The sequence below is a fragment of the Haplochromis burtoni genome, unplaced genomic scaffold (genome assembly GCF_018398535.1).
Source record: "Haplochromis burtoni strain Fernald_Lab_line unplaced genomic scaffold, NCSU_Asbu1 Contig_94, whole genome shotgun sequence".
Taxonomy (NCBI): Eukaryota; Metazoa; Chordata; class Actinopteri; order Cichliformes; family Cichlidae; genus Haplochromis; species Haplochromis burtoni.
In genome coordinates this window covers 344764-357149 of record NW_024582455.1, presented here as the reverse complement: position 1 = coordinate 357149, position 12386 = coordinate 344764, and the positions used below count along the sequence as shown (strand labels likewise).

Sequence of the window (12386 nt, the reverse complement as noted above, 5' to 3'; positions counted from 1 at the left end):
CTTGCGCTGGTGATGGCTCAAGGAACGTGTAAAATGCCACTTGGCTCAACATTCACACAAGCTGTTTCTGAAACTGTACCCACCACCACTCTCAACCCCTCGGCCCTTATCAAAGACTGAGGACAATCAGTGTTTTATCGCTGCTGGAAATGAGTGCAGGAAGCAGATGTTGTTCTGATTAAACACACATACACACACACATTAATAGACATACTGTATGCCAAGTGAGCAGCCCCTGCTGCTGCCTCTTGGCCCGAGAGTAGTTGTCCAGAGTCATGATATCTGCTGAGCGTGTGCTGAAGAGCGAACAAACTGCCAACAGACAGGCCACAGCTACGAATCTGCCTGATGTGCTACCTTGGCCCGTTCCTTTAGTTACATAAGCCATCAATTACATGCAATCATGTAACACGGTGCTCCATGTGTGATAGCTAGGTTATCAGCTCTCCTTTACGGGCATAATAGCTCCAACAACAGATGAAGGGAACGCCACGTACGTGCACGCATAAATGAGAGGCACAACGATCATCATGTACTTTCTACTTTAATAAGAATGCACTTTGGCACCCCATTATTTTTCTTCACTTTAGGCTATTATTTTACAAACTAGATATAAAAGGACATAAATAAATGACATAAGTTACATGTACCTAGAGTTCATTGACCAAAACAAAAACAAAGCAAAAGAAAAAAAACTGAAAAAATCATGACCATGCCCCCCCCCGGCCCAAAAAAAACAAGTACAAAAAAAGATTGAGAGAATGTTAGATCTACATGGCTAGATCATATGGCATCGGAAGGCATACAATGACAAACATTAACTCTTGCTTTTTGTTGTTGATTTTTTTTTTGTTGTTTTTTTTCTTTTTAAATCATCTGACATTTAAGTAAAGGAAAAAAGTATTTTACAGTACATTCTAGTTTCATTCTCTTTCCCAGCATGTCTTGCATATTTCCAAACAGGTCCTTTTGTCCACAGATAACCCCAACATCCGAAAACACACTGCTAAAAAAAAAAAAAGAAAAAAAAAGGAAACAGTAGAGCTGTATTAAGGATGGAGGTGTTTCTTTCATATTACATGAAGCATCACTTACGAGTTCAAAACATTCACATAAGTATAGTTTAAAGAGATAAATGAGCAAAATATTCATCGTTAAACCTGTAACTGTATGTTGTGGTCTGAATATTAAAAATAAAAAATAAAAAAAAAAGCAACAACAAAATTAAAAAACAAAAAAAAACATCAACAGTTCTCCCTCCTTAGACACCATATTCCTCACGCCACTTGCTTCTTTAAAGGTGTGTCATTTAGAATCTGTTCTCCCCTCCCACCCCACATCCACGTGGAGAAGACAGCGCCAACGTTTCCTCCTCGACTTGTCACGGGCTCGCAGTAGTCTGAGGTCCAGATTGATGCGATTGTACGCACGGGGAGACCGTTAGTCACGTGCAGCTCTGTAGTCTCCATGTGTCCATTCACAAGCCGTCGTCGCTGCCGGAGCAGGAATGGGTCGGATTCCATGAAAGTTGTTTTAACAAATGCTGTTGCTGAGTAAAGTTTGCACAACATGACCGACACACCTTACAATGTTTTTCCTTTTTTTTTTTCTTTTTAGACGACACAAAAAAGCAAAAAAAAAAAGAAAAGAAAGAAAAAAGTCTTTTTTGTGTGTTTTTTTTTTAATATCAAAAACTATACAACTCTGTTATCTCCTCCTCCTGCACAGTGGCATGAAAACAGACACATTTACTGATAGTACTTCAAAGACGTTGCCACTCACAGAGACGCACACACCCACGTGCACACTCGTCATCGCATTCGCTCAAATAAAACTCTTGTTACTTTACATGCAAACAGAATGAAACAATAATTAAAAAAAGCAAAAAACAACACACAAAATCAAACCAAACTTTCAGGAAAAAAATAATAATCATCATCATCATCAGCTGGAGAGGGGCTCCTCCGTTATTTTACATTCTTCCTTTGTTCTCTTTTTGATGCTGTTAAATTCATTCAGAGAAATTCCAGCGCGGGGCCGGACGGATGGACGGCGACGAGTTTGTCAAGTTGACGTGTTTTGAGGGACAGCGGACGTCTCAGACGCTCGAGGGGGTATACATTTGTCATCTCTGTGTCGGTGAGGAGTGGAAGGGTAGCCAGGAGGAGGAAGACAAAGAAGGAATAGCGGGGAAGAAATCCAGTTGCGGCGAGGGAGCGAGCGAGGACGGGATCCTGTTTGTGATGGACGGCAGCAGCTGGGAAGAAAAGAGGAAAAAAAAAAAAAAGAGGAGGAGGAATGAGAGGCTGCATCAGTCACGGTGGTTTAGAACATAAACAATTTCTGCTTGGCATCCAGTTCTGACCAACAACCCTGCTCTTCGGCTCCAGCTCCACGGAACATTCGACTCATCTGCTAAACAAAAACCGAGCGCCAAAGCCAGAGCGTCCAGAGTCTGCGAACTGCCGGCCTGAGGGGGCGAAATATGGATTTCCAGGCAAGAAGTGTACGAACTTCTGCGTGCCACATGTTGCTCTGCGCGCACAATATATGAAACATGCCCTCAACTTATTGGCGCACGTCAAAAACTCAACGATTTAATTCCTTTGTAAAGTTGTCAACATTTCACAGGCAAGAAGTGATTGATCGTTTACAATTAACCACACGTTCAAGAAGATCTTTAATAAATGATAGACACTGATATAATAAGAAACACTAATAATTAGAAACAACTGCCTGTGTAACAAAACATGTATATAGTCACACATATACAGTAACAAAACCAGAAACACTCTTCTGGTGTGTTGCTAAGACAAAACAAGCAATGCGACTACACCGGCTTGAGCTTTGGCTAATCCTGCATAGACAAAAATTTATTAATTAAAACGCAGCGAGAAGTAACCAAACGTTCCAACACTCGACTTTTAATAACAGGGTTTTTGAGAGAATGCTGGTGAGGGTTCTGCTGCTCACTTGTTTGCAAGGAGTCACCACAGCAGATAAATCAAATGTTTACACCAGATTCCCTTCCTGACTCAACCCTCCCAGGGATCCGTGTCTCCTCACAATCTCAAACCGAGGATCTTTTGCATGTTACAACTGATCGATTTGCCTCAAGTATGAAAACACTCCTAATTGAGCCAATCTGACAACTGAAACATTCTCTATAAAGATATTTATTACATGTCTCTTTATTGGAATTATTGTAGGGTCTTTGCCTCAATACAAAGTATCTTGAGGTGATACATAAATAGAACTGAATTGAGTTGAATGTATACTTAAATGCCACTGAGAAGTCTAGGATTTCCATAATACTGCACACAGTGGTAGATAGTTTGGCTTTTTTCAGAAAGTAGGGACTTTTTACTCCACTCGCCTACATGTAAACATTCATTTTCTAGATCTGGTTCATCTTACTTTCCACTGTGTTAACAACCTTCCATCACAGAACCAGACGGGGGTTTGCATCTGGGGGATTAACTGGCACTGTACTCACGTAAAATATGAACAATTACTTTTGGCATCTAGTTTCTCTCTTGTCAATGAGGATAGTCAGCTGTTTCACATCCATACTGCTTTACCAGTATCAAAGTGGTAGCTGTGTCCAATAAATCAGTGTTGAATAAATGAAACTAAGCCTTGAACTGTGCAAGCTTAACCTTCACTTTATTACCTTGTGGGCAAGTGCTAATTTATGCACATAAATTATGATGCTCAAATTATTTAAAAAAAAAAAAGTCAAATAAATCTGGCCACGGGTTAACCAACAAGAGAGCAGTACGTAGCATCTGATATGCCAAAATTAATTAAGACCCTGCGTTAGGACCCTCTGGTACCGTGACAACGTGCTGGTGTGTTGGCTCAGAAGAAAGTTAACACCCCAGAGCGCCTCTCTTCGTTCTTGGAAAGTGCCTTGGAGCTCTGCTGGGCTCTGTCAGGCTCAATGGGAGTCAGCCGCTGATAAATTTTTCTCATTAATATGCCAGAGGCATCAGGCCCACAGACTGATCACAGACCAGTGGCTATTGATCCGCTCTTGCTGCCTGAGGTGGAGCAACCTGCTTGTTAATTAACACGGCTTCTAGAGCTGAGGGGCCAGTGATAGGGGGATCTAATGACTCTCACAGGCACTCTGTGGTTATATTAGAAGCACACTTCGATAATAAAGGGAGCTTTAATCCAATGTCTGTATTTTCTTTTCTTTAATAGAGTTGTTTCTTTGCTAAGTTTTGGTAACAAAATGAAAACAAAAGACTATCAACTCTCACCTTGATCCTCCATCGTTTTCTTTTTCTTTCTTTGAATATTTCCTGACGCTGATGACTCTTTCTGCATCCCTGTTGCCCCCCGTGTCCGATAACGTCTTGGCAAATTTCTCATCTCACATTCCGCTTATAAAACCAACTCATGTGGTCCAAACGGGCGTCCGTCAAAAGTGGTGTGGAAGAGTTGGTTGGTCCTGCAGTAGTGATGGGGATGGGACTTCGATCCACATGGGGAGATGGATGGGAGAATCCGAACTGCGTGTTTATCGAAGGTGTAGCAGGGTGGGATTTTTTTTTTTTTTTTTGACTGTGTTTTTTTTGTTTTTGTTTTTTGGGAAGACAGGGGAGTGGAAAGGCTCCTCTGGAAGATCAAAGACATTCTCAGAAATGTCCTGAGGGCAACATAATACAGCGATCTGGGAGAAAAAAAACAGGCCAGAACAGAGCAAAAAACAAAAAAACGCAACACAAATAGCTCCTTAAAATAAGCCCTCCCTGCACAGCCATCTTGATCCCCCCGCCCCCCCCCCGAAGAATCCAACCCCCAGCCTGTCAGAGATTCACTGTTTATATCTGACGGCTAGGATTGTCCATTTTTTCTGGAAGATATCAAACAGTTCCAGCTGAGAGAGAGAACAATGGTGGCCGGGGCAGCCTCTGAGTCCCACAGAAACAATTCATGTACAATAAACACAGAAAATCAAAAAAAAAAAATGCTCTGTGGATTATTCCAGAGAGAAAGTTCCAGAAATAACACTCTCTGCAAAAGGAGGAAGAAAAGGTACGATCCCCCTCCTCCACTTTTCATTCCAGACCATTAAAGGCACTCCAGATTGGCCTCTCGGAAGCACTTTTCCAGCCGTCCCCACCATCTATCCATAAATGCTGCAGATAGAAGTGTCCCATTCTCCATAAACAACTAAAAGGGCAAGGTAAAGGTATGATTTTTGAAAAAAAGGTGCCATTTGCAACACTTTTTCTCTTCTTCATCAATGTCTTCTTTTCTTTTAGATCCAATTTAAAGTGCATGGATGAGGTAAACTATTTCTTCATAGTTGATTTGTCTCTTTTTTTAATATTTAATCTTTTTTTGTTATTTGTTTTTTTTTTCATAAGAAACAAAGTCGTTTTGCTTCCTTTTTTCTTTGTTTTAATCTTCTCAGACGGGAACCATTCTGCCTTGCATCTGTTGCATTTGGGATAGCATTCCCTGGACACTGGTCAGGATCTTGTTCTGGTGCGCTGCGGAGGAGATGCCTATGCGTGCCATGTCCCTGAAAAGGATTGGAAGAAGAGGCCTTTTAGGACCGAGGACAACAATAACATGCACATGGAGGCCTGATCCACATGATGAATTTTACAGCCTACCAGTGGAAACTGGTCTGACAGTTTAACTGCTGTATAAGGAATTTCACTTGCCAACACGGCAACTCTAATCGTGTAATCTTAGCAGAAGAAAAATGTGGATATAATAAAGAAGTGACAAATTTAACTCATGTTTTCCTTTCTAAATGTGTCACAGAATACCTTAATAAGGGGATAACAGAAACTGTGTGCTAAAAATGAAGCAGAGACACCGGGGGAACCGCTTAACTTGACTAAAAACTTAAGGGAAACAGCCAAAAACATGCTCCAATTACTTGAGCTAACTAGCCTAGCATAGCTTAGCTTATCCTTAACATCTGAAGCAAAGTTAAGTCGCTAGCAGTGTGCTCAAATTATTTGAGGTGACTGGATTAGATTAATTTAGTTTATTTTAGTTCATATATAACTGAAGCAGAGGTAACATAGTAGCTTAATTCCTTGAATTATTTTTGAAAACTAGCTTATCTTATTTTAGTGTAAATTCTAAAAGCACAGTTTGCCAGGATTATTTCAGGGAATTAGCTTATTTTTGCCTGACGTAAAACCGAGTGTTTGCGTATGAACACAACATGTTTCTAAGCTATTACATTTGGAAACAGCAGGCTGGCTGTTTTCATGTCTTATGCTCAGCTTAGCTTTATATTTATGAAGGTGTTTTAATCGGTCTCTCTTTGAAAAGGTTTAATGAGAAAATGTGATTTCACCGTTTTGTCATAAAATAATAGATAAACACAGTTGTTGCTAATCATGTCTCCTAAGATCTCTAGTAATGTCTAAATAGGATCCCAGTGACACCACTTGCCCCAGCCAGTTGGCAACTGTGTTCCCAAACAGCTTTGTAATGCTGCCGTAAAACCTCTTCACAGTTGTTTTGGTTGTGAGGATATTCCTGCGGGCACGGGTAGTTTGCGTGGAAATCACTGACTTGCCTGCAAACTCTCACCAACTACTTGCAAACTGGACGGCAAACTGAAAGGGGAGACCATTCATCTTAAAAGTAGATGTTTCATCTTTTGAAACAACTTTCACTTACTCTGTTTCCGGTTTGTGCCACACTTTTGCAGGTTTTTCTTCTGCTCTGTGGTAGATAAGTGGTTGTTTGCAAACAAGTCACCGTTTGCCTTGGAAACTAAGAGCGACCTGTCGACCCACTAGTAACCAAAACAATCACAAGGAGGTGGTGCAGCACCCTCTTTGTAAACTGTTTGTAATGGTTTGTGTGAGCTATTACAAACTCAATAATAGCGTAACAAGTTAAAAAAAATCATAAAATTGCCTACTTTTACAAAAACTTTCCTATTTCACTGTGATGCTTGGCATTTCCTTTAGTTTTCTGTTTCATTCTTCTCATCCTTCAAAATCACTTGCAGCATGGTAAAAGTATGATTGTGGGCAAAGTGCTTACTCTTGCGTCATGTGGACCACGGCCTCTGGAGTTGTGTAGCCGGCGGCCGTGAAGTTATCGCAGTATCTCTCCATGCCGATGGCCTGCAGCCAGTCCTCCACTGTGCCCACAGCTGCGGACACCTCGGGACTCCCTGGCTCAAGCAGGGTGGTAGTGGGCCTGTAATAGGTGGAGAAAAGTGACGAGGTTATTTCACAAAATCAAACTTCTCGTTGTGTTTAAAGCTACTGCACTGTATGCAGCTGTTTGCATGTAGATGATGAAAGCCAGTTGTTCAAGTGCTTTTTACTTGAAGCATAATCATCTCCATCTTTGATTACCTCCAATTCACCTCAACTGCAGCAACGGCCACATTGCGGGAATTATTCCATAATTCTTAACTATGCTTCTGTGCTGTAGTGTCAAAAATGTGTGACAATTACAAGCTGTAAAAAGCACCGAGCTACACTTCTCCCTAGCTTGTCCTCCCTGATTGAAACACCAAATGTGTCAGCTTAGCAATTTTGTATTTTTTTGTGTCTGTATTTTGCAGGCTGCACCCAAAAACTGAGCCAAGTCAAACACAGCTCCTCCTCTGGTGTCACCGATACAGTTAGTTAATCCTTATTTCACGGAAAACACACAACCTGGGCACACTTCGGTGAATTTTACAGTGTGCTTGGAGTCTCTCTTCACATTCAGATATTCATCAGCATATTTGTCCTCCCTCTTTTTTCCCTGCCTTTCTCCCTTTCTGTGGCAGCAGCTGTGAAACATTTACACGAGGCCGGTGAGTCTGAGTCACACTTGTCCCGCTTGGGTAAGTCTTGCGCTCTCGGCCTCTTTATCGTTCTCTCCTTTTTAAAAAGGATGTCGAGTAGAGCTGTGAGAACTGGATGTCAGGCTCTTTATTAAGTCGTCACTTCTAAGTAGGTGGAAAAGATTATGCGCAGGGATACCTTCCCACACACACACACATACTCTTCTTTCCTTTTTGTAACCATAGAGCTGCAGTTATAGGATTCAGCTCTGCTAATTACTCTACACAGACTCCACGCTTGCTCTCGCTGTATCCTATTAGGAGTGCGCATCTGTGTGCGATCGCGCAACCCGCTCGTGTGCACTCGCACACTCGTTAAACTCAAACAGACTCCCGTCGGCCTGCGTCGAGTCTGTAAACACACAAAGGTCATCCTTAACACGTTTGGCTGCTCAAGAGTAATGGTGTTGGAGACGTAGGGTCGTGTTTGTTTTTAACTCGGTGTAACGTTGTAATTCCTCCCCCTGTTAGAGCGCCTAGATTCCTGTGTGTAAAGCACCATTAAAGCTAGTTTGCAGAGAAAGCCATTATGGAGGTTGTTTGCGTTGTAACGAGCCACACGGTGCTGGCAGATAATGTTTAATGGTGAATGTAAATAGCGGTGACAGAGTGGGACGCTGTGTGTGTGCGTGTCAGTACGTTGGTGTGGCTTCTCAAATACTATGTGTTATGGAAATTTTGATGCTCTCATACAGAACTGTATGTAGACGAGAAGCAGATGATGAAGAGTATAAAATACAGATGCATTAATTATGAATGTCAACGTGATATCGAGGTTGACAGGTGAACGCACGTGTTACAGCAGGCAGTCACCTCACTCTCAGACTCTGCTCTCACACAGAGCATCTTAACTTGTCTCAGGCCCACTCTCAACATACGGCTCTCATTTTCCTGCAGCTGGCCGGTCCTCGAGAACCATCATAGAGCCCAAACAGAAAATAACCCATTGAAGTATCCAAACAGTATTTGTATTACTTTTATACAATTTGCTGTACTTTGCAAATGTGGCAGTGAATGTGTGACTAGCACATTTCCAGGCTGTTTAATTAAACTAAATGGGAAATTCCTGTAACACAATTGCCAATTTATTTTAAATTAAGTGTAATAAACCTATATAATTGTCAAATTTCCTGATAATGTTAATTAGCTCATTCAGTGGATTCCAGAGCGATCTTCCCTTAACAGCCACAAGGCAGCAAGCTGATTATTAATAATTAATTCCTATTACGCAATCAGAGCAATCTTAGAAGTCTGACAGAGAAAACTGTTTTAAGATGTTGCTTTTTATTTTCACTCTCCTGCTTTTATGCATATGGACTGATACTGTTTAAGCCCGAGACTGTGTGACCAATATTGGGACTGCTCATTGCTAAGATTAAAATATCCTCTGAAAACACACTCAACACTAACTCAACCATCACCTTATGATATTTCCTGTCATCGTTCATTTTCCAAAGCACAAACGGAACTGAAAACTCTTCCTCTTTTCAGCCCCTTGCGTCATTCTCCTTCCTCTCACCTGACGGTGGTCTCTCCCCCGGTCCTCTTCAGGGTGTTGGGGTTGCGGATCAGTTTGTCCAACATGTTGACTATTTGCCCAAACTTTGGCCGGTCGGCCCTCTCTCTCTGCCAGCAGTCTAGCATGAGTTGGTGGAGTGCCACGGGGCAGTCCATGGGCGGGGGCAGTCGATAGCCCTCATCAATGGCCTTGATCACCTGGATAGCAGATAAATGTGGCTGTAAGACTTTATGACTGAGCAGAAGTGTTATAAAAACTTCAGGCAGTTTGATTACTTTGTCATTTTTATAACTTTTTTCTTAATTACTGTACTTTACACACCTACACAATACATTATCTTTTTTTTTTTCCCTTTTTCATAATTAGTGGAACCACACATGTGAGCTCACTGTGCAATAAGGAAGAGGAACGCTCTGCTGGTGTTTCATCACAGCTGCAGGTAATTGTATAACTACGTTAAAATGATGAAGCATTCTTATAAAGTTGTTTGACATTACCCAGCCTTAATATCTCACAGTAATTCACCCTGTGCATTATTCATGACTATCTGCATATGATTACGTTGCTTCTGACTTACATCTTGGTTGCTCATGTCCCAGTATGGCCGCTCGCCGTATGACATCACCTCCCACATGACGATGCCGTAGCTCCACACGTCACTGGCCGAGGTGAACTTCCTATAAGCGATGGCCTCCGGGGCCGTCCAGCGGATGGGGATCTTTCCTCCCTGTAATTGAAAGCTGGGCTGATTAATGAAAGCCGACAAGTGAGGGTACAGACAGCCCGCTGACTCAGTCAGACAGATGCTCGCCAACACACAAACACGCTTGCATTCACCCTGGTAGTGTATGCGGCCTCGGGGTCGTCCTCCAGGACTCGGGACATGCCGAAGTCGGACACCTTGCACACCAGGTTGCTGTTAACCAGGATGTTGCGAGCGGCCAGGTCACGGTGGACGTAGCTCATGTCTGACAGGTACTTCATGCCGGAAGCGATGCCACGCAGAATGCCGACCAGCTGGATGACAGTGAACCGACCGTCGTTCTTCTGCGGGGGAAAAAAGAGAAACGCTCATCCTTATTACTGTTAAATGTCCACACTGTGACAAAAATGTCTGCTAAGTAAATACAGGACACTTGTGAAGGGTCACTCCTAATAGCTCATTGGGTATAGTAATACGTAATAGTCTTAAGGCTTAACTTTATAGCGTAAAGATCCGTAAGATTAGAAAAGACCTATAAAAAGTCCACTCCATTCCACATCTCCCTTTAACTAGCACTGTGCAACTGGTTAAGATGTATAGTGGACTTGTAGTGCTGTGAACCTGAGAAACACAAAGTTTCACCTGTTTCAACCTCATTGTCAGGAGAAAAGCGAGACGATGAATGGGAAGGACAAAGTGCGAATGTTTGTGAACCGACACTTGTAGATTTGGTGGATAACATGGGATCAGCGTCGATGCACAAACACGCATGAACACGTGTGTGTGGAGACAGAAACGCATGACTTACCCTCAGGAACGCATCCAGGGATCCATTTTCCATGTACTCTGTGATAATCATCACCGGTTTACCTAGAAAGAGAGAGAGAGAGTGGGAATAAGAGTGAGAGAAGGAAAGGCAGATGATTATAGAGGTAAACGACGCACATCACAGCTCAACGCAGCAGGAGGGGGCTCTCCAGGGAAAATGCATGTGTGTCTCTGTGTGTGAGGCCATCCATCTCCGTCCCATAGTGATTTAATTAGCTGTGTGTTACCGTTGCCCTGACGTCCCCCGTTTTTCCCTTAACATGCAAAGGCATCTCCACTGAAACAAAACACCACACACACACACACACACACACACACACACACACACACACACACACACACACACACACACAGACACACACAGCAACCTGTGTATAAACACACACACACACACACACACACACACACACACACACACACCATCTTGTGTTTATGCAAATATGATCTGACTCTGGGCGTATTATCCAAAGTCTCATCACAGTCACCCACCCAGAATCCCCCTAACTCGCTATTTCTGTCACTCACTGTCCCTTTGCCCTCTTTCTCCTCTGCCAACTTTCGACGCATCTGTCACTCTCCTGCTAGCTCATCTCTGTTGCTCTCTTTTTCCCCCCACTCCTCCCTCGCTCATTCCCTCTCCTCGTTTTTATCCTCCGTGAACCCTGCCAATCCTCTCTGGCCTTTTTTCACCCCATCCCTCTCTGTCTCTCTTGGGGGAGCGTCTGCGTCTTTATCTGAGCCGGGGCAGGCGGTGGGGAGGGTGGACATTCCCTGGTGGGTCTCTGTCTGTCTGTCTTTGTCTCTTAGGACGGAGGGAGGGAGGGGCATATCAGAGGAGAAGAGAGATAAAAAAGGGAAAGGAAGGGCGACCCGCTTGTTTTTGTCCCAAAACTGCAGCAAGCTGGTGCCTAACCAGCCACGGCAACAACACATGCTGAAAACTGCTGCCACACATTCGCCTCCTAGAACAGCGTCGCTCTTTGTGCTCCATTTCGAGTGGCACAGTTAAGGTGGACTTAAAAGCTTACAGCCTTATAGAAAACTGCTGACTTAAAGCCTCCGCCTTAAGGGGAGCTTGTATGAAGCCTCTCGAGTGCTCCAGCAGAATGCCGAGAGCTGCAGAAGCCCGCTGAGAAGGTGAAGTTCCTCTGCTCTGCTGCGGGTCTCTGGCCGTGCCAAGAGGCCGTCAGTCACTGCCTTACCCGCTGCGTGATTGGCACTCCATTAATTACGGGGCACTCCGGCAATGCCCTAAAAAGAGGAAGTTCGGCGAAAGTTGTATGAGAGCAGAGGGGGCCGTCTTTGTCAGCCATCTTTGTTCCCTTTGTTGCGTGCCTCTGCCCCAGGGCCGCCGGTGATTGACAGCTCCGCAATCAAGTCTGAGGAGAGTCTGACCTGCGACCTTAAACTCTCGCCTTCCCAGCCCCGCCCTCTTCCTTCCAGACCATTTGCATGCTAATTCCTTGTTTACTGAATACGCCCTGCCGCCTTTGGCAATGAAC

At 43.4% G+C, this 12386-nt stretch overlaps 1 protein-coding gene across 2 annotated transcripts in view; it reads right to left on the bottom strand.

The window, feature by feature from the left end:
• Window positions 1-525: 525 nt before the first annotated feature.
• The window catches only part of epha4l (eph receptor A4, like), a 61584-nt gene continuing 49723 nt past the window's right edge, over window positions 526-12386 (bottom strand). For both annotated transcript variants that reach the window (XM_014334952.2, XM_005926627.3), the window contains exons 12-18: window positions 10865-10926; window positions 10191-10400; window positions 9931-10080; window positions 9354-9550; window positions 7036-7194; window positions 4269-5539; window positions 526-2257 (exon numbers count right to left, since the gene is read on the bottom strand). In XM_014334952.2, coding sequence (XP_014190438.1) covers window positions 5425-5539; window positions 7036-7194; window positions 9354-9550; window positions 9931-10080; window positions 10191-10400; window positions 10865-10926 — 893 coding nt within the window. In that variant the 3' untranslated portion in view covers window positions 526-2257; window positions 4269-5424. The remainder of the gene's footprint in view (window positions 2258-4268; window positions 5540-7035; window positions 7195-9353; window positions 9551-9930; window positions 10081-10190; window positions 10401-10864; window positions 10927-12386) is intronic.